The sequence below is a fragment of the Leishmania infantum genome, chromosome 7 (genome assembly GCF_000002875.2).
Source record: "Leishmania infantum JPCM5 genome chromosome 7".
Lineage (NCBI taxonomy): Eukaryota > Euglenozoa > Kinetoplastea > Trypanosomatida > Trypanosomatidae > Leishmania > Leishmania infantum.
In genome coordinates this window covers 550,241-573,740 of record NC_009391.2, presented here as the reverse complement: position 1 = coordinate 573,740, position 23,500 = coordinate 550,241, and the positions used below count along the sequence as shown (strand labels likewise).

General features: G+C 60.8%; 7 protein-coding genes and 1 pseudogene across 8 annotated transcripts; all 8 read right to left on the bottom strand.

Moving 5' to 3' along the window:
• Positions 1–2,121: 2,121 nt before the first annotated feature.
• On the bottom strand, positions 2,122–2,652 carry LINJ_07_1320 (peptide methionine sulfoxide reductase-like; the record flags this gene model as incomplete). Its single annotated transcript, XM_001463294.1, has 1 exon — positions 2,122–2,652. One exon carries the CDS (start codon positions 2,650–2,652, stop codon positions 2,122–2,124), a length of 531 nt encoding a protein of 176 aa, XP_001463331.1.
• Positions 2,653–3,510: 858 nt separating this feature from the next.
• On the bottom strand, positions 3,511–5,241 carry LINJ_07_1310 (conserved hypothetical protein; the record flags this gene model as incomplete). The annotated part of the gene is made up of 1 exon (XM_001463293.1): positions 3,511–5,241. The coding sequence occupies one exon, from the start codon at positions 5,239–5,241 to the stop codon at positions 3,511–3,513; it is 1,731 nt and encodes a 576-aa protein (XP_001463330.1).
• Positions 5,242–7,498: 2,257 nt separating this feature from the next.
• Positions 7,499–8,536, bottom strand: LINJ_07_1300 (putative proteasome regulatory non-ATP-ase subunit; the record flags this gene model as incomplete). The annotated part of the gene is made up of 1 exon (XM_001463292.1): positions 7,499–8,536. The coding sequence occupies one exon, from the start codon at positions 8,534–8,536 to the stop codon at positions 7,499–7,501; it is 1,038 nt and encodes a 345-aa protein (XP_001463329.1).
• Positions 8,537–10,382: 1,846 nt separating this feature from the next.
• LINJ_07_1290 (conserved hypothetical protein) lies at positions 10,383–11,471 on the bottom strand (the record flags this gene model as incomplete). Its single annotated transcript, XM_001463291.1, has 1 exon — positions 10,383–11,471. One exon carries the CDS (start codon positions 11,469–11,471, stop codon positions 10,383–10,385), a length of 1,089 nt encoding a protein of 362 aa, XP_001463328.1.
• Positions 11,472–12,374: 903 nt separating this feature from the next.
• On the bottom strand, positions 12,375–14,320 carry LINJ_07_1280 (annotated as a pseudogene). Its single transcript is given in 2 exon segments — positions 12,375–13,676; positions 13,679–14,320. Coding segments are annotated over 2 exon segments (1,944 nt in total).
• A 337-nt stretch (positions 14,321–14,657) lies between these two features.
• LINJ_07_1270 (conserved hypothetical protein) lies at positions 14,658–15,572 on the bottom strand (the record flags this gene model as incomplete). Its single annotated transcript, XM_001463290.1, has 1 exon — positions 14,658–15,572. The coding sequence occupies one exon, from the start codon at positions 15,570–15,572 to the stop codon at positions 14,658–14,660; it is 915 nt and encodes a 304-aa protein (XP_001463327.1).
• A 1,539-nt stretch (positions 15,573–17,111) lies between these two features.
• LINJ_07_1260 (putative delta-5 fatty acid desaturase) lies at positions 17,112–18,365 on the bottom strand (the record flags this gene model as incomplete). The annotated part of the gene is made up of 1 exon (XM_001463289.1): positions 17,112–18,365. One exon carries the CDS (start codon positions 18,363–18,365, stop codon positions 17,112–17,114), a length of 1,254 nt encoding a protein of 417 aa, XP_001463326.1.
• Positions 18,366–19,966: 1,601 nt separating this feature from the next.
• Positions 19,967–22,486, bottom strand: LINJ_07_1250 (conserved hypothetical protein; the record flags this gene model as incomplete). Its single annotated transcript, XM_001463288.1, has 1 exon — positions 19,967–22,486. One exon carries the CDS (start codon positions 22,484–22,486, stop codon positions 19,967–19,969), a length of 2,520 nt encoding a protein of 839 aa, XP_001463325.1.
• Positions 22,487–23,500: the final 1,014 nt, after the last annotated feature.

The following is a 23,500-nucleotide window of genomic DNA, read 5'->3' as shown; positions in this document are numbered from 1 at the left end:
TACGGATACGTTCGCTTCCGCCTCTTTTCCGCGTACTTGAGCCTGCACGGCGTCGACTCGACGACCGTCTCTATAGTGCGACGAGATGGGCGACAAGAGCAAAACGAGGCAACAGGAGGGTGCCCTGAGCGCAACACGCCGTTCAGTGCCGCAAGGGAGTTGTAAAATGCACTGATCAGGTGCACCACGTATACGATTGCATACACACACATAAGCACACCGGGGTATGTGTGTGTGCAGAAAGAGTGCAGAAGTCCGCCAACAGATAACACGAAAAGTAGGAGGGCAACCAACTTCGGGGGGGGGGGGTAGCAAGCAGGATGTGGGACAAGGGCGAGCACAACGGAGACGGTGTGCGACGTACAGACATACTCGCACGCTCTTACGCGCTCGAGGAGGTGTACGGGATGCTCATGGCTGCGAACTCTGCTTCGCTGAGCCCGCTGTTCACTCTATTCCTGTCTGCTTTGCACTGGCCTGCTGCAGTCGCTGGCCAGGTGCGCGGTAGCCGCTGTATCTGTGTTCCACAGATTGACGGGAAGGAGCCACTCACTTTAGCTCGTAGCTGCGGCTTGCTGTTACGCTATGTGACGCGGTGCCCGCCTCTCCTGCCACTTCAGGATTACCCCGTCTTGTGGGGGCGAGCACGCCTCTGGCCCCTCAGCTTCCCACCCACCCACATTCCTACCCCGGTTTCGGACGCCGTCTCTACCATCACCGCACCCACATGTGAGCCCATATGCACGAGGCGCTCAAATGCAATCAGAGGAGAGCGTGCGACGGAGTAAGGGAGAGAGAGATGGTAGGGAAGGTAAGCGTCGACAGCTGCAGTTCACCATAGATTACCACTCAATGAGGAATAAAAGACAAGACACAAGATAGTGATGGCACGCCTGCACCTGCACAGCGACGGCTGATGAGTGTAGCATGGGGGCAACGTACGAAAGTCAAGCCCCGCCGCAGTGCCCACCAGCACGCATCACAGGAAACAACTTGTTTATGGGCTGATATGTGGTTAGTTCTCGCTCAACGGGGAGCAGGCGCGTGGAAGGCCACACTGGGGGGAGGGGGATTCACAGTGAGCATATATGACGTACACATGAAATGAAACGAAACCAGTTTGATCGCATCCACGCGCTGCTCTGCAGCATGAGCGGAGCGCCGCTCCACCACAAGAGCCCGTCACGGGCCCCCCACCATCCGCGTCGTGCGAAGCGGCCGCACACACACGCGAGTTGCAGCACCGCGCCGACTCAGTTACCTGAGCAGGGCCTGGGCCTCACACGCTACCTGCTCGCAAGCCCCCGCCTCGCGGGTCGCCACCCCTGGCGCATTCCCCACCCCCCAACCCCCTCGGGGTGTGACACGCGGGCTCTCCCCGCACCAGTAGGCGGTGCGAAGGCCGAGGGTGACATGCGTCCGAGTCGCGCTGGCACGCGGCCTATCGCATGGATGGCACGGGCGTGTTCACTGTCGCAGGTCGCTCCGACGCCACGCCGTCCAGGGTCTAACCGCTGGGCACAAGTAGCGGTGCATCGCCCTGGCCTCCCCGGCGTCGTCGGTGCTTGGCCCTGCTACCACCCACAAGTGGCTCGGCATGGGCAGGAATAGGGGGAGGGGGGCGACTGCTTGGCGTCTCCACACAGGGCGATGGGGGGCTGGACCCTGCGATGTCATACTCAGAGGTGCGCATCCCCTCTCCCCCTCTTTTTATCATGCGGGCAAACGAGCAGCGGAGCGTTGCATTAGAAACCAAAGAAACGGCAAGATGAAGCAAGGCGGAGGCAGACGCGTAGAGAGACGAGAAACGCCCTGTGCCCCATGCCCCGACGTGTCTGGCACACGCGCTGGCAATACAGTGAGGGCTGCACTGAGAGGGAAGAAAGCGGCCAATATGAAAGAAGAAAACAGAAAACTAGCGAAGCAAGCGTGGCAGTGATGGTTGTGATGAGCAATAGGAGTCGTAATAGGAGTATGCTGCACAAGCGTCTCCCGTATCCGCGGCACGCTCCGTTACTAGACAGACGGTGCTCAGCCGCTGCCCTCTGCGGAGGACAGGGAGGTGACTGCAGCGGTCCGCTTGCAACACACACATGCGCATGTGCAGACAACCGAGGGAGCCTAAAAGTACAAGCGGTGCGAGCAGTAGCCATTCGGGTGCTTCTCGAGGTAGTTCTGGTGTCCCTCATGCGCTGGGTAAAACGTACCAGCCTTCTCCAGGCTGGTGATGCAGGGGGCTCCGCCAAAGGCTTTGCTAAAGGAGGAGTGAAGCTTCTCGTCGGCACCGTTCAGCTTGGCGATATAGGCCTCCGCCTCCTTCTTTTGCTCTTCGTTGTGGTAGAAGATGGCACTGCGGTAGTTGGTACCGATGTCGCCCGCCTGCCGGTTCAGCGTCGTGGAGTTGTGCATGCGGAAGAAGAAGGAGAGCAGATCCTTGTACGACACCTTCTCGGGGTCGTACATTAAGTCCAAGACCTCGGCGTGGCCTGTGGTGCCCTTCGTGACTTCAGGGTAGGTTACTGCCTTCCCCTCCACGCCGCCCATGAAGCCGACCTGGTGCGACACAATGCTATCCTTGAAATTCCGCACGAAGAAGTGCTCAGTTCCCCAGTAGCAGCCGGCGGCAAAGGTGGCTCGGATAGGCGCGGGCATGCCTACTGCTTGCTGGTGCAGCCGCTCAGCAGTGGTCGATGACGGGTGGATGGGTGCGTGTGATTGCGAACACGCAAGTTGTACCGCTCGCGTGCGTGGAAAAGCGTGCGTGTGCAAGTGACGGCGTAGCACTCGAGCAGTAGGGGGAATATGACGCTGGGCAGAGAGATGGGGAGATGCTGGGAGAGGCTGTCAACGGAAGTGCCTGGCTGTTGGTTGCTCACTATACGGGGTGCAGAAATGTGAGTGGGTGCGTGTGATTCTGGTGTACACCCGTGAGCGCAGCAGATGGGGCATAGAGAGAGGAGATGAACAGAAAATGAGAAGAGGCGTGCCACGTCGGAAGAAGCGCGCAGCAGAGACACCACAGCTTCCAGCAAAGATTGAAGAGGCGTCAGAGACGACCCCAATTCAAGTCTGCGCCTATCGTCAACGCCTCTCAAGGGCTATCCAGCACCCCCCCCCTCCTCCTCCGCCGCTGCCAACCTGCTGATCCGCGTGCGCAGGCTATAGGGGGCCAAAGCGGGGCGAGAGAAGTACTGCGCTGTCCTCTTAGAGAATTTGTGCGTCATCGCGTTCAAGCAAGGCCACGCGTCTAATAATCCACACAGAGATGAGAAGAGGACGGCGAACAAGAGAAGCGCGATGGCACTTAACGTGGCAGCTGCAAGCGACGCTATCGCACCAAAAAAAAAAAAAAACAGCACCAGCGTCGATTGTTTTTTTGATCCAACATAAATGTTCGCCACGCAGCATTCGGAGACACACCACTCACGTGTGCACTTTCGCCTATCGGGGGGGGGGGGGGTCGGCGCCGCGTGGCACTGTTTCCGTCTATCCTCCTACACTCGAAGAGGGCTAACGCCGCTGTCGCCGCAGCACGTTCACGAGGGTCTGTCCAATCCGAGCAGCCGCGACGGCGATGATGGCGACAAACGTCGCTCGGCGAAGAATGCGCACGTACGTGAGGGGAGGCTGGCCGACCGCCAGCGCCGGGTCCGAGGCTACGGCGTACATGTACTCGTTCAGTGACGCGGCCTCGCTCTGATCTGGCTGCTCGCTGCTGGTAATGACCGGCGGCCACAGCAACTGATGGGCAAGACAGAAATCTTTTAGACGCTGCCCCGCCTTTGTCTCTTTGTCGCCGGCCACGGGCTGCGCAGCATCCGCCTTCGTCATGACCACGACGAACGGCAGCCGCTCGCATGCGTCGCTGGCGCTGACCTGCTCAAATAGCGACATCGCGTACGCCCCGCTGTCATCAATGTCGGTGCCGTCGTAGCACAGTAGAACAACATCTATGGTCTTGGACAACTCCAAGTCGGACAGCAGCTGCGCGCATGCCTCGGCCGACGCCGTCGAGTACACTAGCGTCTGCGCTTCCTCCACCTGCTCGCGGCCTTTCGTGGCAAAGAAGGTGGTGGTGCGTACATACGTGCCCGTTGTATGCTCCGAGTTTTGAAAGCCCTCCGAGCCGCTGTTTGTCAAGGCATTCATGAGACTCCGCCGACCGCAGTTTTCCGACCCGGCCACAAGTACGTGAATCGTGTTCGGTACGGTTTCGCCAGGGAGCCGGTATGCACGGGCAGCACGGCGCGTGAAGAGGTAGCTAATCTCACCCTTGTATCCCCAGTACCGTGCGTAGCGAATCACCTCGTCGCGCCGCACCAGTGCCATGTACTTCCAGTACTCCACGAACTTGGTCATTGGCATATGCGCCTTTAGGAACCCCTCCACAGAGTCCCACGGACAACCCGGCGTGATGCACCATATGTCCGCCGTGTCGGCAAACCGCTTCAGCTTATAAACATTGGTGAAGAACTGGATTGCGTGGGAGGACAGGTACGTGTTTGTTCCCCGATCCACACGGATAGAGTGCAGGTCGTACCACGAGTAAGGCAGCCCGTCGGGGTGGATGCCAGTGGCGTGCAGCGTGGCCCACGCCTCGAGCGTGTAGCCCTTCTGCAGCCACTCCATGTGGAGGGCCAGAAACTGAGCCTGATCCGCCAGCTTCTCCGCCGCGACGGCGCCGCCCCACTCGGACAAGAAGAGACCTACGTCCTCCTCCGCGCTGTAGGCGGCTGGCTCCACCTGCTTGCGCCACCCAACAAGCTCCGGCAGCCGCAGCAGTCCGTCCGCGTCGCGGTCGAAGAGCCAAAAAGCACGCTCGAACGCGGCCTTGCCAACCGGCGTGAAGCAACCATGCACGGCATCGAAGATGACATGCGGCGGGGCGAGGCCGATCGTCAGCACCTTCGCCTTGAGCTCCTCCAGGGCGCACGTGCCATAGAAGAAAGAACTGTCCCTCAACTCCTCCACACAGCTGGCCGTCGCATCCGGCAGCGCCAGAACCGCTCGATCACTGTAACTCGACTTGCTCGCCGGCGATCGGCATCCCCTGCACAGCACGATAATGTGGCACACCAGCAGAAGCCGCTTGTCCGCTTTGTCCACGCTCAGCGCCGAGGTGCAGGAAAACCGGTACGACGCGTTCCAGGCGCGGTGCATGTGCAGCGCCGTGCCCTGCAGCGCGCCCTCCACGTGAAAGGCGTCCGTACCGATTAAGAGGACGTGGAGCGAGGCGCTCATGGGTGGCGGCGTGCACCTGTATGTTGGATGTGCTTATGAATACTTCCCACCCCTGCAGGTGTGAGAACAGAGAGGTGGAATGAGGAGAAGACTATTACTGGCTTGAGGTGTCCCGTCCCGTGCTCTGACTTCCTGTGGGCCATCATCACACACAAGCACACGCAGACGCGCTGGATGTAGCCAGGTAGAGGGCGCAGGCCTCTGCCTTCCGCGCTTTCCGGTATTGCTTTTCCTCTCTCTGATAGCTTCTGCGGAGGTGCAGTGTGAAACCCCGAATCTCTCGTCCTTCACGCCTCACCCGACGACGTACAGGATCGGGGGTGGGGGGGGGGGGGGGGCACTCGAGCGGGACATGATTTGTGCGGAAAGACAAGGAAGTCAAACTAGTTCGCATCCTCCCCGACAGCAGAGGGAGGCACAGGGAGCCGCCATACCCGATAGGCGCATGCACGTGCCCGCATGTCGCGGCCGGAGGCCGGCCTGTGAAACAGCTGAGAGCCCCTACAAGAGGCAAAAAAGACCTCAGCAGCGCGAAGGAGAGGGAGAGTCATGTTTGATTTCCACACGTATCTGCGCTGCTCTGCAGCATGAGCGGAGCGCCGCTCCACCACAAGAGCCCGTCACGGGCCCCCCACCATCCGCGTCGTGCGAAGCGGCCGCACACACACGCGAGTTGCAGCACCGCGCCGACTCAGTCACCTGAGCAGGGCCTGGGCCTCACACGCTACCCGCTCGCAAGCCCCCGCCTCGCGGGTCGCCACCCCTGGCGCATTCCCCACCCCCCAACCCCCTCGGGGTGTGACACGCGGGCTCTCCCCGCACCAGTAGGCGGTGCGAAGGCCGAGGGTGACATGCGTCCGAGTCGCGCTGGCACGCGGCCTATCGCATGGATGGCACGGGCGTGTTCACTGTCGCAGGTCGCTCCGACGCCACGCCGTCCAGGGTCTAACCGCTGGGCACAAGTAGCGGTGCATCGCCCTGGCTTAGCCACACAGGGTGGGGCCACTGAACATTGTGGCACCGCGCACGGAGGTGCTCCTCATCATCATCGCGTGACTGAAGTGTGGCGGAAAACGCATTGAAGAAAGACAGGGAAATGGGCATATGCGTGGCGCCAACGTCAAGAAGTAACGGATCGACTCTCCGGCGGCAGACCCTCCCCTTCCATCTCTCACCACGCCACGCAACGGCTTTATCAGCGGGGTGGGTGCTGATCTCGCTGGGCAGCGGTGCGACAGAAGGGGAAGGAGGTCGAAGAGGAGAAACGAGATGCGCAACTACTCGCCTTTCGCTCGCACACCCACACTACGCGTGCGCCGCAGTGTGGCGGGGTTGTCCCTTAGTCCCTGCGTGTTCGAGTCTGCTGTCGGTGTTCTGCCCCGGCAGGGGGTGGGGTTGTACATCGCAGGCAGCACCCGCGGTCCTCCCTGGCCGGATGCTCTCTAGGCGAAACGTTCCGCGCCAGCTGTGCTCATCGCTAGACGTGACAGCGACGCTACGCACGCACAGAGAGAGAAAGAGGGCTTGTTGAAGTGCGTGTGCGCAGGGTAGATGCGCAGCGACAGAGTTGTCTGTGTGGCTGTGTGGGGATGGCGCGAGGAGGAGAAGGGGCAGCGGCGCTCATCGCAAAGGACAGGGCAGGCAAGTGAATACAAAAAGAGAAAAGTGGGAAGTTTATGGGAGCCACCCGATGCGCGCATGAAGGGCATCGTGATCGCCACGTCGCCATCATCCCCGTCTACTTCCACAAGGCAAATACGATGCGGGATCATTGGCACGTCTGGGTCGCCGGCCAGCGTCTTTTTCCACGCGCTTTCACGCACGGTGCCCCCACGTTTGCGCATAGCGGCGTAGTAGTGAAGGGTATGTGGGGCTGACCGCACACGCCGTCAGCACTGCGTCTTTGTTTGATGTTCTGTTGTCACTAAGCCGCATCCAACAATCGCAGGCTTCGCTCTTGACACTGACGCGCAACCATCGCTGAAGTGACGGCCCACACCGGGAGGAAAATACGCAGACTCATACACATAGCCAAGCGAAGGCGTACACGCGAACCTTCCTTCTTTCTCTTGCAACATCAGCAACACCACACACCCTTTTCCGCTCACGACTTTCGATGTGCGCTCTGGTCCATCGACCACGTCCACAGAGCACACCGAATAGGAAACGAGAATACAGCCCGTCATGCAAAAGCGCACTCATGAAGGATGGCGAGAAGAGGGCAAGGTAGAGAGAAGGCAGCCCCGTTGTTTCTCCTTCACGAGCTGTTCTCCTCATCCTCCTTCTCCAAGGCGTCCTCGACGCCTTTCGCAAAGTCGTCCTCGTTCTCCTCCTCATTCCTGCACGTTTCCGAGGTAGTGGCAGGCTGCGGCGCCGATGGCGGGGACGTCGTGTCTGAAGCGCCCTGCGCGGAATCCTGCAGTGAGAGCGCGATGGCCCGGCGCATCATCTCCTCCTCCGACATGTTCTCGTAGCTCAGCTCATCCTCGTCCACCACCGGCGCCGCTGCTGGGGCTGCCGGAGCAGCAGGAGTGGCAGCGCTGCCAGAAGCCGGTGCGCTTTCGGGGGCTGCAGATGAGGCCGCAGCAGCGGCCGCAGCCGCCTGGCGCTGCATCTCGTCCTCCATGGAGAGGCGGAGAGCCATGGCTAGCTCCGGATCCATGTTGGGGTCCACGCCAAAGCCGCTCATGTTGGCGCCACCGCCCTCGGCCCCCTCGGGAAGGTCCTCGCCAAGGAGAATGGCGTTGCTCATCAGTTTGTCTGTCAGGTTCTCGCGCGCGGCCACCGCCAGGAAACGCGAGTTCTCCTTTTTGGATACCTTCTTCACAAAGGCCTGCAGCAGCTCCACGTTCGACTCCACGCCGAACGCCACCACGTCGACCGCCACGTCGTCTTTGCGCAGCTTTTTCGCCAGCGCCTCCAGCTCCGCTGCCGTCTCCCCGATCGGGCTTCCAACGAAGGCGACAATGCGCTTTTCAGCGCGGGAGTTGGTGCGGTGACTGAGAGCCAACGACGCGATTTGCAGACCAGAGCTGAAGTTGCAGCGCTTTCCGTTGACGGGGATGCTGCCGATCGAGGTCATGATAGCGTCCACATTGTTTGTGAGGGTTTCGTACACCGTACACGCATTTCCGCCTGTCGTGAGGAAGCCAAGCGTGTTTTCAGCGTTCGCTTGCAGCTTCGCGTTCGCCAGCAGGCAGGCCGCGTCCTGCTCCGCCATCATGCGAGTGGGGTACTGATCCCCATTGCGCATGTACTCCGTGGAGTCCAAGCACAGGAAGCACGCCTCAACCATCTGCGTTGGTGCCTGCTGCTGCCGCGATCGGCGACCGAACGACAAGACACAGTCGATGTGGGCCGATGTTCCTTGGTGCCGTACTTGGGCGCCGTGTATAAGCTAGACACGTACGGGTGAGTGGAAAAGGTGCGCTTGTCTAGATGAATGTCGGTGCGGCACAGAGAGCGCGCGCGACTGCCTACGCACGTGAGAGATACGAAGGAAAGAAGTAGAAGAGAGAGATGCGGGTGGGTAAGCGCGTTCCTCTTCCACGTACGTTTGCGTGCCGGTGTGAAGGCGGAGAAGAGAGCAAGCTGTGCGTCCACCACCACCACCGTTGGGGAGGGTGGGGGGGGGGGATTAGAAACAGTGGGAAGAGAACCGCGGGAGGCAACTGAGACAGCGGGAAAGCACACGGAGCAGGCAAAAGCAAACGGCAAGCCGACAGGAAACATGCACGAGTAGTCACAACCGAACGCAGGGGTTAAAGAGAGGCGGATGTACGAGCCGTTTACAGGCTACCCGACCCGCCTCTCCCAGCACCCACCGACACGGTGACGGATGCGGAAGCAAGGTGATGCGCTATGTCACTGCGGCTCGTGCACCTTTGTCAGGTTTCTGCTATAAGCGCACGTGCGCATCTCTTCGATTTCCCCGCGTGCACCTCTTCCGCGATGAACGCTGGGCGCCCGCCGTCCTCTACTTCTTATTCCTTGACTGCGCATCCCTGTACGCGACTATGCAAATGACAATCAGCATCGAGTCGGTGTTCTCCTCCTTACCGCATCCACGCGCTGCTCTACAGCATGAGCGGAGCGCCGCTCCACCACAAGAGCCCGTCACGGGCCCCCCACCATCCGCGTCGTGCGAAGCGGCCGCACACACACGCGAGTTGCAGCACCGCGCCGACTCAGTTACCTGAGCAGGGCCTGGGCCTCACACGCTACCTGCTCGCAAGCCCCCGCCTCGCGGGTCGCCACCCCTGGCGCCTTCCCCACCCCCCAACCCCCTCGGGGTGTGACACGCGGGCTCTCCCCGCACCAGTAGGCGGTGCGAAGGCCGAGGGTGACATGCGTCCGAGTCGCGCTGGCACGCGGCCTATCGCATGGATGGCACGGGCGTGTTCACTGTCGCAGGTCGCTCCGACGCCACGCCGTCCAGGGTCTAACCGCTGGGCAGAAGTAGCGGTGCATCGCCCTGGCCTCCCCGGCGTCGTCGGTGCTTGGCCCTGCTACCACCCACAAGTGGCTCGGCATGGGCAGGAATAGGGGGAGGGGGGCGACTGCTTGGCGTCTCCACACAGGGCGATGGGGGGCTGGACCCTGCGATGTCATACCCAGAGGTGCGCATCCCCTCTCCCCCTCTTTTTATCATCCGGCACGTAGTACGATCGAACACAAAAAAAGGATAAGTCGAGAAGGAAAGCCGGCGCGACCCGGGCAAAAGTAGCGGGCAAACCGTTCAGGCAACTCAGACTTGGTAGGAGAGGAGGCGAGAGGAAGTTGGTAGCCCCGAGAGAAGCGTGCGCAGGGCAGCAGCCGATGCGAGCCAAAAAGCTCGACGCGGTCGACGGCTGCTGCTTCTATCCACCGCTCCGCTTTGTGGTTTCTGTGCGCCCGCTGCCCCCCTCCCCCAAAAAAAATCGATGCATTCGACCAACTCTCACCATCATCGCTCCGTTCTTGGGCGTCACACTCGTGCGCAGCGCAAGAGCCACAGTCGCAGTGTGGTCAGCGAGGGTGGCCTATGTGCGTATCGGTCTCTCCCTCCCTCAGCATGCGCTCGCTGCTGTGTGGCTTAGGTGATGCGCCGTCCTTTCTCCTGCGTGTGGTCCATCGCCTTTGTTAGGCTGCCCGCCCTTTCACTACTTCAACTCATTCACTGCTGTAAGCGTCTCGGCCAGGAGTAAGTAGTAGCTCTGCAGCGCGTCCTCGGCCTGGCGGTGCACCAGGAAAGTGGTTGCCGAGTCACGCCACAGGTTGATCTGCTGGATGGCCTTTTTCACCTCACTGTCCGACCGCACGGCGGCCAGAAAGTTATCCTTCCTGGAAGGCAATGAAAGCAACAAGTCGGTTCTTTTCGGTGCCGCCGCCTGAAGATGCTGATCCAGCTCCCTCGTGTAATCCAGCGCTGCCCGAATGTCCTCCTCGGTGTGCAGCTGGCGCTGGGCACGGCGAAGCATCCGTTCCAAGTCCCTTCGGCGCTCCGCAAGCTGGCGCTGCCCCTTGCTGAGCGTGTCTGCTCGCGTCATGCCGACAAGCTTCCGGACACTGTCTGACAAGATGCCAGGCGTGGCATTTGGGAGCTCTTCCAGTGCTGCCGCATACCGCATAGCAACCTTCCCCACGGCGCGGTCGAGCTCTTCCATGCAGAACGTGAAGGTGGCGCTGGCCGCAGCGATCGAACTGGGATGCGGCGGAGCCGGGGCTGCCAAGATGCTCGTGCACACCGTCTGCACAAGCGGCTCCGCGGCAAACATCTCCTGCACCGCCGCCGCCACTCGCTCAATGCCTACCGCCTTGCCGTGCTCCAGCATCAGTGCCAGGTTGTGCATCTTGGAGCACGCGATGTCGAACCCCATGAACTTGGTCATCTCCTCCGACATGTAGCGATAGTGGTTCGACAGACCCTTCAGTGCTCCAATCGCCTCAGGCAAGGCGGCCAGGTAGGCATGCAGGTCCTTGTTCACCTCCGCATAACGCGCCAGCCGATCGCTCCATAATATGTCCACCGTCTCCGCCGTCGCCTTCGCCTCCACCTCCTTGGCGGCCAGGCGCCCATCGCGGGTGAGACGCTCCTCGTTGAAGGTACGCATTTCAGTCATGAGCTTCGTGTACTCCTCGTTTAGCTCCGCGCGGCGCAGCTCGACGCGGCGCCATCGCGTTCCTCCAAGTACGCCGACTACCGATAAGACACCAACAGCGCCAAAAGACGCCACATGCTTGAGTGACATACTCCACCCGAGGCTTCGTAGGTGTGACGGCGTGCACACATGTGAGGTGGAGCGTGGGGGCAGCGTGCACGCAGACAACAAAAGGAAACCGGGCGTCATCATCACCAGAGACCGAAAGAGAGCCACACATACGTGGAGTAGAATGATTGGGGTGAGGGTGAGGTAGAGCCGTCTCTCACAGCGCCATTCCCGCCGCAGTCATCAGCATTATAGGGCAAAAAACAGTGCGCGCTCGCCGCCTAAGATGCAGAGCACAAATGGGAACGACGGTGAGCACACGTGGGCTTCCGTCTTGGTGCGTCCACAAAGCCCCTTTTTCGCGCAGCCGCGGGGAGCTGGGTGCACTGAGGCAATCAGCAAGAGACGCGAGAGGGTGGGAAAGGGATTCGCACACGGCAACATGCCATCTCACCATACTCCACACGGGAGCTGCGGCGCTCCTTCCTCGCGGCGCCAGCTAGTGGGGAAAGCCTCCGCCGCAATCCGGTGTTCTTCACGTTTTTTTTTATTTTCCCTCCGCTTACGATGCTCTGTGTAGTGTCGCTCTCAGCGACACCACAGGCACCCTCAACACACGCATCAACAGAGAAGGCAAGACAACAAGAGGGAGAGATACAGTTGCCAGGGAGAAGGATAGATGGGAAGAGAGACGAGCAGTGCCCACAGCCGCCGCGGCGGGCGTCACACAAGGGCGGCGTGCCGGACTCCTTCCCGGCTGGCCTCCGGTCGCACCGTCCCTGTCTCCCCCTTCCTCCGCGTCACCACTTCGCTGAGAGGGAAGATCCGCTAGGTTAAACAGAGGCACACGAAAGGAATACGAAAACGGCTAACACAAGGGAACAAAACAAAAAAAGAAACAACGAAGAAGAGTGCCACTGCCAGCCACCACGCACGCACCCGCTACGGAGACACACACACGCACGTGCACAGCGTCACGCGGACATGCCTCCCTCCCGGCACAAGGCACCCTAGACAGACAGGGAGAGAGAGGAGAGAGGGAGGGAGGGCTATACGTAAAGGGGATCTTGTGGACACACGGAGAGGTCGGGGGGGGAGGCGGGGCGGGGTGAAATGTGGCACGCAAGACCACTGCTGAGGGAGAGGGATGAGCAGTGGCAGACTCACGGCAAGCACGCGCGAGCAGCGAACGTGAAGAAGATGCCGACACGGTCGATTCACTCGGCAGTCGCTTTCTCCTCTCATGTCTTCGTCGCCCACCGTTTGCGGCATTACTCGTCCCTCGCCCTACCCCGACGGTATTCTGCCTCACGGCCGCCCCCGAGGAGTTCCTTTTCTGTCCGTCTTCGTTGCTGCTACGGAATTATCACGCAGACGTCAATTACCCTACGAGAAGAGCATGAGGAAGGCGAGCATCAGCGCGAACAGGCCAATGGCCTCCGTCAGGGCGAAGCCGAGAATGGCGTAGTTGAAGAGCATCTTGGTCAGGTTGGGCTGGCGAGCGCAGCCTATCAGCAGGCAGCCAAAGATGGCACCGATACCCAAGCCAACACCACCGAGGGCGATGGCGGCGAGACCGGTGCCGACGTAGTGCAGGCCCTGGACGGAGAGGGCGACAGTGGAGGCCTGGCGAGGGGCAACCACGAGCGCACTGGAGGCGGCCGCCGCGCGACGGGCGACGGGCTGGGCGATCACACGGCGCATCATCTTGCTTCAAGGAAAGATTTTAAAGTTATATGAAAGCGAAAACAGAAGCCGATCTCGAGGAAAAGTGCGTAACGATATCGGCGGATGGGTGTGCACGCGCAGATGGACTCAGTAGTGAGTAGGCGCGTGCTCGAGTGTATGTGGGAGATCAAAGTCGAATAGGAGTCAGGTGAATGAACAGATGGAGAAGAGCACAGGACGAAACCGACAGCTCACCGCAAGCAGCAGAGAGATAAAGAAAAGGAGCGAAGCCACGCCGTAATACTGGCGTCCAAGAGAGGGAACGATACGCTCGCTAGAAGGGAGGTGGCGGAGGAGGAGTTCCTTTTCGGGCAAAAAGAGTGGCTGCGCCTCGAGCTCGTTCTTCTTCTGTGCCGCGCTAGCGTGAGCGGACGGCATTCTGGCGTGTCCACAGACAGACACGCATAAGAACAACGCACGCGGGTTCGTCTCCGTCTGGTCTTTACTCGATTTATCCAGCTCATGCACACGCATGCCGCGCGCCTTCCTCGACGCAGCTGCACACGTCGTGCTACCCACTACTTCTCCGACTGCGTGGGCGGCTTCGGTTTAGCGATCGGCTTCGGCGCCATGCGCACAATCGAAGGGCCCGAATCCTCCGGGCGAAGCTGCTGCGACCGGCTAAATGCGCTGCCGCTCGTCTGCGCCTTCGCCTTCAGCTCCCCCGCGATGGCCTGCGCCCTCTGCTTGAGTAAGCGCCTTGCCTCGACAGCCTCCTTTACAGCGGTGGTGTGCGGCTTGGCTCCTTGTGCACGGAGCTTCGCCTCGAGGCGGCCCTGATTGATACGCTTTTTGTTACCGCCTCGGGTGATCTTCGCCGAGTGGCCCATGATGGCTGCGAAGCTGAAGGGGGGGGGGTTGAAGAGCGAAAGGCGGGCCGGGGTGGGGTGGACTCTGCAGCTGTCAAAGTAGTGAAGGTTGCAGAAGAAGCCGGAAGCGAAATGAGCAGCGGATGCTGCACCGTTGGTTGAAACGATCGAGAGACAGCGGAGTACGGTGAGAGGGAGCAGTATCAGCTGGGCCAGAGAAGTTTGAGCGAGGACGGAGAAAGGATAGGGGAGAGTGAATGTCGCCACCGCTGGAGGCAGCAGAGCTGCCGCATACACCGATGTCAATAGAAGGAAAAGAAGGAAAGGCCTGTTAGCAGCGGCCATGTTGTGCGTACGCGGAGCGGCACCGTGCGCTGCACCGCATCAATCAGCCTTTTTCCGTTGCGCAAGTTCGACGATCCGCTCGTTCAGCAGAGAAGCAAAACAACTGAAAGAGGAACATGCGGAGAATGTGGAGGTGGATTGTGAAGTAGAGGGAGGGCAACCACCACGTGCATACACGTACACGAACTACCTCCACCTCTACCACTCACAGCCACACAGCTCAAGGCGACAGAGACAGCCCTCTGCTTGGCCGCCGCGACAACACACGAGAAAGGGTAGTGATGCGCGCGTGTGCGCCGGAGCGTGTGTGAGCAGATCGAGAGGGACAGAGACAGAGATGCGTATGTCATCCTCGCGGCTCATCCACTTCCCCGCGGCGCAGCGCACGTTTGATCTCGCGGTCTCGCTGTTGCGCTTGAATGCGCACCTCGCGCACGTGCTCCTGCCACGCCGCCTTCTCTTGAAATCGCTTCTTGTCCGTATAGCTCGACTTCGTGCGGCTGTGCCGGAAGTTCTCAATCGTCTCACCCTCCCCGGTGAGCGTCGCGGTCAGATGCGCCTCCCACGTCTTCATCGACTGGGCCACGAGCCCTGAAGATGCGGAGAAGCGGCTGGTGGACGTCTTGGGATGCTTCTGCAAGGCTCCCGTGGCCGACTTTCCATCGGTGTCGCGCTGCTGTTGCCCCGCATCTTCCTTCTCCGGCGCGGGTCGCTTGCGCAGGACCGGCGGTGTGTCCTCCAGCCAGCGCCGCATTGCCGGTGCCTCCCGCAGAGAAGTGGCGGCAGCGTCGCCGGCACTATCGACGACCTTCACGGGCATTCGATAGCTGAAGTAAAAGAGTGGGTTCGCGTGCGAGAGAACCGTGTCAAGCTGGCCAGCCAGCGCCGGCATCGCAGTGGAGTGCACGTCACGCATCAGTCGCTCAAAGCATGCCCTGTTGGTCAGCGTGTACAGCCAAACCGTGTCCTCCTCGGACAGCGTAGCGCGGGTGCAGCAGAAGGCGTTCTGCGGAACGGGCTCGGGCTGACCAAGGTGACGCTGGGACAGTACCCGTCGCAGTCGCTGCTCCCGCTGCAATCGCAGCTTGGTGACCTCGACCGTTTCGACTGTGTGCGCGCCAGAGAGACTTTTCAGGGCTGCGCAGCGCGCTAGCTCATCTTGCATGTCGTCATCCTCGGAAAGAGGCGCTGCGCTGGAGCCCGAGGAGGAGCTGTGAAAGGAAGCCTCGGAGGACGAAACCGCGTCGTTGGGCGCACCCATTGTCAGGCAAAGATCGGCGTGTACGTGCGAGGCTGGCGAGAGGACGAAAACGCAAAGTCGAACAGATGTAGAGAGACGAGGGGGATGGTAGAAGGGAGAGCTCGATGTCACTTGAAGAGTCTTCAGGCACGCACATGCAGGTGTATGCGCCGGTCTGAGGTCGTGCTTCGTGGCACACAATGAAGTGATCCCCCGAACGAGGAGCAGGTGGAGGCCTCTTGGTTTGCGTGGTCAGTAAGGCCCGCGAAGCGGGCCCGTCTGCTTTTCCTGCCGCCTCCGTCGTCTTTGCACAGACACGTGAGAGAGCAATGTAGAGAGCCAATCTGGCGTGGCAAACCGCCACCGCCGAGGAGGGCCGAAAGGCTAGGAGGTGAAGAAGCACCCCTCCCCAACCACCTCGTTTACAGGTGTCACTGCATATCTGCCACAAGTGTGCACATGTGCTTCTGCCAGAGTGTCTTACCATGTGTGCGCCTACGTATGGGTTTGCGTACCATCACACGTGCAACCGCAAGGACGAGAGGTCAGGCGCTGTTCCACGTCTAACGGCAGCATTGGCCTCTCTCTGCCACCGAGCCCTCTTCCGCCTCTATCGCTCTTTATGCTATATCTGCACTGCTCGGGCTAAAACACAAACTTGTCTCTGCCCTCTGCACATCATGCTCCCTCCCTGTGTCGAGGAGCTCGAGCAGAGGGAGCGGCTAGTGCGACCGCGTCGCTTGCGAATCAATGAGCCTCTTTCGTTCTCCTCGCACTTCATTGCGTGCTCCTTCATGCGAGTGCCTTACCGCATGCACCACGCTCACGCACCGCCGAGGTTGCCCGCGATCACCACAACAACAGTGCGAAACGGTTGAGCAACAGAGTGAGAGAAAGATACGAGCGAGCGCACAGACACGTGCACACCGAGAGAGCCCAAGTCCGCATTTACAGTGCAGTTCGGTGACTAAGCCAGCACGGGGAAACAGACGGCGGGTGGGAATGCAACGACGGCGACCCAGGGGGATTAGGAACGGATGGGGGGCCTCGTGAGGGAAGCTTCAGAGGGCGCCAAAGAAACGAGTGAAACTGGAGGGGGCGGGAGGAGCCGCCAGCACGCGCAGACGCCGAGCCGCCCACACCAAGAGCAACGGCAGCGTGCATGAACAAGGCACACCTGAAAAGGGGGCGGCAAAGCCGCCCAAATGCATATGTGAATACGCAGCTCTTGCGCGAGCATCTTGGCATCAGAAAATCAACGCGCGGGAAGAGGGAGCGACGAGATCCTATGACGAGGGGGCGTCACCGCCGGAGGGGGAGGGGAGGGGAGGGGAGGGGGAGACCGAGTTAAAGACTAGCTCGGGCAGGAAGGAGTAGCAGGAAGAGCACCGACCCGCACAAACAAAGCAATTCCTCCCTCGGAACAACAACAACGAGGCAAATCCCCTGCTGCATGATTAACGATAGGCATCGGCGGCGTGCATCTCTCCTCACACGCACACAATACCCGCTCTCCTCCTCCTGCCTTCACGTGGCACCGCTGCTTCGCCCTCAGGAGTCTTAGTTCCCAGCAACGATGAGCTCGGCCACGTCACCTAGGTTCTTGAAAGTTTTCTGGAGCGACTTCATGTACGGACGCGAATCGTACTTGAGGCCGTTCTCCTCGAAAAGTTTCCGCACTCGCGGCGCCAGTTGGACGAAGCGGAACTGTGGCATGGTAGGGAACAGGTGGTGCTCCACCTGGTAGTTAAGGTAGCCCATGAACCACGTCACGAACCACGACGGTGTCACGTTCATGGTGTAGATGGCCGCGTACTCGACGAAGTGCGCGTGTTCATCCTCCGGAAGCATCGGCAGGTGAGAGTGGTTGAGGGCGAAGTTGATGAAGATGTAGGCGGCGCTGAAGGCCTGGGAGAAGAGAACACCGCCGAGGCCTTGCCAGAACGAGACCTGCAGCTTGTGACAGATAACGCCGACCGCGATCCAGCGGCACAGGATGGCAACACCCTCTGTGTAACGCTGAGTGCGCATGGCGTGGCGGACGTGGAGGAAGAGCTGCCAGTATAGGGCAACAAGGGAGCAGGTGACGGGGCCGAAGAGGAACATCTGCAGGGAGATCCAGCGGCGAATGTTCGCGTTCCTCTTGCCGCGGAGCGCGATGATCTTGTTGAAGGCAACGAGAGGCAGCGTCTCAAGGTCCACGTCATGCCGGTGCTTCTGCGGAGTAGCGTGATGCTTGTTATGCTGCGACCGCCACCACGACGCGCTCATTCCATCGCCGAGTCCGTAGAGAACCTCCTGTATTTTAATGTCCAACCACGGAATGCCCGTGACGCTGTAGTGCCCGGCCTCGTGCATCCACCAGCCACAGCGCCCCTCCGCCACTCCAAGGATCACCAGCGCGATGGGCCACAGCATCGGAAGATGGAAGAGCATGTAAAGACCGATGGCGTGCATCAGGATCAGCTCAGAGAACCGGTAGACGATGTGCGGCCAGCTGGCGTTAAAAAGGCCCTCCTCCACGCACGCATCATGCAGCGCCTTGAAGTCCCGCGAGAGCTTCGCCAATCGCTTCTGCTCATCCACGTCGACGCCGTGCTGTGGCGGCGCCGGGCGATTGGGCAGCCGCTTGAGATACTTGTCCGCCCTAGGCAGCTTCAAGTGGAACTGCTGGTACGTCTCGGTGGCGTCGCCGCTGCCGAGGTAGTATTTCAGAATGCTGCCGCCTGGATGCCGGAAGTCGGTGCAGTCGTAAAGGACGCCATCGATCAGCACCTCGTTCCGTTGGTGTGGACGGGCGTTGTCAGGGGCCATTACACAATCCAGACGTAAGGAGGCGAAAGAATGGGGATGGGTTAAGACGTAAGGAGATGGCGCGCTTTAGTGCACGGAATAGTGGCGCAGGGAGTGAAGCGGACGGGACGAGAAGGGCGAGATGATGATATACACAATTGTACGTGCGCCGAGGCCGAGCACCCTCACACATGGCGCGCGGCAGTGAAGAAGCGGGCACTATTTCTTCGTTACCGCATCCACGCGCTGCTCTGCAGCATGAGCGGAGCGCCGCTCCACCACAAGAGCCCGTCACGGGCCCCCCACCATCCGCGTCGTGCGAAGCGGCCGCACACACACGCGAGTTGCAGCACCGCGCCGACTCAGTTACCTGAGCAGGGCCTGGGCCTCACACGCTACCTGCTCGCAAGCCCCCGCCTCGCGGGTCGCCACCCCTGGCGCATTCCCCACCCCCCAACCCCCTCGGGGTGTGACACGCGGGCTCTCCCCGCACCAGTAGGCGGTGCGAAGGCCGAGGGTGACATGCGTCCGAGTCGCGCTGGCACGCGGCCTATCGCATGGATGGCACGGGCGTGTTCACTGTCGCAGGTCGCTCCGACGCCACGCCGTCCAGGGTCTAACCGCTGGGCACAAGTAGCGGTGCATCGCCCTGGCTTAGCCACACAGGGTGGGGCCACTGAACATTGTGGCACCGCGCACGGAGGTGCTCCTCATCATCAGGCGAGGGCGCTGCGAAGAACATAGAGAGCGCTAGACTACACGGAGAAATGTACGGGTGCGCATCTTGAACACCCAGTCGTCGAGTAACAGGCAACGGTGGGAGATGGAAAGGGCCGCGGGTAGTGGTGGAGAGCACGAAGAGCTGTACATCTCCGTGTACGTGCATGTGTCTGTGTGTATGTGTAGGAGTCTTCCGCACACACGCGGTGCAAGCGGAGCAGCAAGGAAAACGTACCTTTCACGGAAAACGAGGAAACGGCGGCGTGTGGCAGCGCCCCTGGGCAGATCAGCGAGTGCCATCGAGTGCGCCGATGTGCGGACGGACCTCGTGTGCAGCCGGGAAGCGATTTATGCAGCGCAGCGACGCTACACGCTCGCACTCGAGTCCGTGGTTGCCTGCTTTCTTAGCTCGCCCTCGTCTTTGCACGCGCACCGACACCGACGCGTCGCCGTAGAAAAAGGTGGAAAGGTCAAAAGGCCGATCAAGCACAAAGGGCACTCGACGGCTCGCCCTCGAATCAGTCCGCCCCCCCCCCTTTCGTCAGCAACAACAACGGCGACAAGCGCGCGAGCAGGAGCACAGCACACGTGTCTCGTCACGCCGCAGCGTACAGTCGCGCTGCCGCCGAGAACGGCGGCTGATTTGAGGGGGGAGGGGGGCAAGACAAGAGAGGAGGTGGAAAGAGAGACGTGCACGTATGCTCGCCGTCTAGTCTATGTAATCTACTGGGTATACATGGTGTGTAGAGGCGCTCCGTTTGTCGGCAGAGAGCACCAGCGGCAGCAGCAGCGCGACTGAGGTGCGCAGTCCAGCGGACACACGGAGCTCCTCTGCGCCTTCACCTCCCCCTGCTGCCCTATCCCGCTGAGGCTACGGCTCACGCGCCCCCCCCCCACACACTTTACTGCGCCACACCAAGACGCTGCTTTTCAGCTCCAGAGAGGTAGCGCTGGATCACTTCGGTGGTCAGCTCCTCCAGCTCGCGCACGACGCCGCTGAAGATGCTGTGCAATGTCTGAAGACTCCTCCGCGACGGCGTCGTGGCCGGCGAGGAAGTGCTGTGGGCAGAGTTGTTCACACACAGTGCATCCACCACCTGCCGCGCGCTCACTGTGCGCTTGTGCAGAATAGCAAGGCTCTCGACTAGAAGTCGGCGCGTCTTGAGAATGAACTCGAACATGGTCTGCTGCTCGCGAATGTAGTTCTCATCTATCACCCGCTGCCCGTGTAGCTCGCGCATCAAGGCATTGTTCACAACCTCCTCCTGTATTGTGAGACCGCCGCCGGTGTTGTTGCCAAGGAGCCTGCCCGGCGCCACGACATCTCCCCCAGGTTTGCCGCTACCACTCGCGTCGGCGCCGAGCAACGCCGGAAAATCAGCCGGAGCGGTGCTGCTGCCACTTCCAATCTGGCCGGCGCCCTGCACTGCCACCGAGTCTGTGAGGCAGGGAATCGTCTTTTTAAAGTTGGCGATGTCCTCGCCGGACACCTCGCCTTCCTTCGAGGCGAGCGCGACGAAGCGGTCTAGCAGCGCCTGCGTATCAGCCGGCAGCCCCTGGGCTATGGAGGGGTTCTGCAGGTACTGCATTAGCTTCCGGTAAGCCTCCGGGTCGGTGGCGCGGAGGGACTGAATGAACTGCAGGAATGGCCCGTTGCGCTCCATCAGCTCCGCCTTTGTGAACTCGTCGCACTGAAGGTCGAAGCGCGGGGCATTGCGTACGATGGTGGCGAGGAGAAGCGCAGAGAGGTTCGGGTCTGTGACACGGTCGGCGACGCGACCACGAAAGGCATTCAGCAGCGCCACCAAGTCACGGTCCTCCTCCTCGCGGCGGCGGATGGTGTACTCCATCGACGCGATGGCAGACCCCATAAGCGCGTTCATCTTTCGCGCGTGCTCCAGCTCCGCGCTCAGCGCCGCACCTCTGCTCATCAAGGCATCCGTGGGCGCCTTGCTCGTCTGCTGGTGGGCGGTAGCGCTGCCCAGTGCCTCACACATGCGGCGGTGCTCCGCTTGCAGGGAGCTCAGCATCCCCTCCACGTCGCGCAGGCGTTGCTCCAACGTGTCTTTCTTTGTCCGCTCCTCCGACAGCTGCCTCTCGATGCTTGACTTCTCCGTCTGTTTGACGCTCGTCTCCGTGCGGGCGTTGGAAAGGTCCATCTTGAGCTGCGTTACTTCGGCGCGCAGGCCGTTGCGCTCCCGCTCGGCGACGGCCACGTTAGACGCAATGTCTGTCACCTCCTTCGCCAGCTTCGCGTTGCGCTCCTCTAGCTCATTGCGGTGCTTCCGCTCTGCTGTCAGCGCCGCATCCACCATGAGCCGCCTTTCCTCCTCCTTAAAGATGCGCAGTCGCAGCTCCTGCGCCTCCTCACGCGCCTTCATGAGCTTGTCTTCCATGCTCATCCGGCTATGCAGCTCTGCCTGCGCTTCCGCCCGCAGCTCGCTCTGCTGTGGATTCAGCGTATCCTCCACGGCGGAGGTGAGCGCGGCTTGCGCGGCGGGCGGTAGCTTCGGCAGAGGCACCACCGGCACCTGCAGCCCTGCAACATGCCAGACGCGCAGCGTGCCATCATTGCCGACACTCCACACCTGCGCCACCTCCTGGTGCATCGCCTTGCAGCAGCCGTGGATGAACTTGTCGTGCGCGCCCGCCACGCTGACAGTGATCTTCGCCGTGGTCGCCTCGATCTGTACGAGGCGCTTCGTGCAGGTGGTCGCCACCACAGTGCCAGACACCGCCACCATCCCTGTAACCCGCCCGATCCCGCTCACCCGACGCTGCAGTTGCAGCGCTCCGTCCTTCACTGCGTATATATCGACGTGCTCATTCGCTCGGGACACCCATATCGTTCCGGTGGTAGGCTCGTGCAGCAGCGCCACGACTTCACTCTTGCTCCCGCCGTGATAGATCACGCACTCACCGGTTACCGGGTCCCAGAGATACAAGGCACCGCTCGCATCCCCGCCAACGACGAAGCTGTAGAACTGAATCGCTGCCGTGCACGGGGATGTGGACGTGGAAAGGGTGCCGAGCCGCTGGTGATTCAGAGGGTGATGAACATACACAGAACCGCTGGCGGTGGCTATGACGGCGACGTGGCCGTTGAAGGAGAGATTCACCACCTGCACCTTTTTCTCTGCCCCAGGAATGAGCATTGAGTCCACCGGCGTGTGCGTGGCGAGCTCGTAGAAGTGAACGCGACCCTCTTTCGTGCTCACCCACACCTCCCCAAAGACCGCCATCATGTGTGTGACCTGCGCCGCCGTTGAGCCGTCATCGGCCTTGAGGGCGATGTCCGTCATATGGTCTCCGGAGCGCGCCGAGAAGACGGCGATGCCTCCGCTCTGCTTCGCTACCCATACCTCCTCGTTGGCCGCGCAGCAGATGCGTCCATCAACAGAGGCCGTGTGCAGGACGTCCATTGTGTCTCTGCCTCCGTGCGTGTGTCGGCGTGTATATGGCTTCCGCGGCTTCTCTGCCAGTGGCAGCGGTCGAGCTGAGGCGTGAACGGCGCAGAAGTCCCCAAATCCTCCAGCGGCGGCAACCAAAGCGCGCGAAGAAGAAACGTTGAGAAGACGAGGTGAGCACCGCTATCGATAGGCGGATGCGCCCGTGGCGCGCGCTGCACAGATGTGCGTATATAATATATGTATATATGTATATATGTTTATGTATATATGTATATATGTATATATGTATATATGTTTATGTATATATGTATATATGTGTGTGTGTGTGGTGTGCCTGAGCCCGCGCAATGGCGTATGTGAGGAGTGTATGGACGGCCAGCAGACGCTCTGACCCCTCCTGTGAAGGTGCGCGCAGGCCTTCAGCTCTCGAGCGAGTGGAAGGTGGGAAGAACAGAGAAGTCGGCGCTGCTGTCTCTCTTGTGCCTGAGCGAGGGGGAGGGGCGTTTGCGTCCGGCGCAGCATGCGCTAAAACAGCCGTTGGGCTGTTGGATGTTAATGCCATTCACAAGTTCGGACAGCGAGGAGGAGGGTGCGGGTTAGCGGGGCAGTGCAGAGAGCGAGTGAGAACGTGCAGTGGCGCACGTGCCCAAAGAAGTGTCTCCTGGGGCACGATCAATGGTCGCTCCCCACAGCTACGATGGTGCAGTGAGCGCGGGCCGCTCAAGAGAGCGAGCAGCGCATCCTTGCTGCCCCCTCCCTAGTCACACATGACGAAACGGCCTTGTATGCCAGCAGGCGATCCGCTGTGACAGCTATCATTGCCATCAGCGCACGGTGCCACGGTGTCTTCCACACGAGCACGGCCAGAAAAAGTCGCGTGCGCCTTCTTTCTTGCAGCTCGGCATCGCCTTTGTTTGTTGTCTCGCCGTACCTTACTTAGATGGTCAGAGAGGAGAGGGGAAGTGACGCGAAGCAGCCAGAGAGATGATGCGCGCGTGCGCCAGAAAGCACAGATGCGTCTCAGTC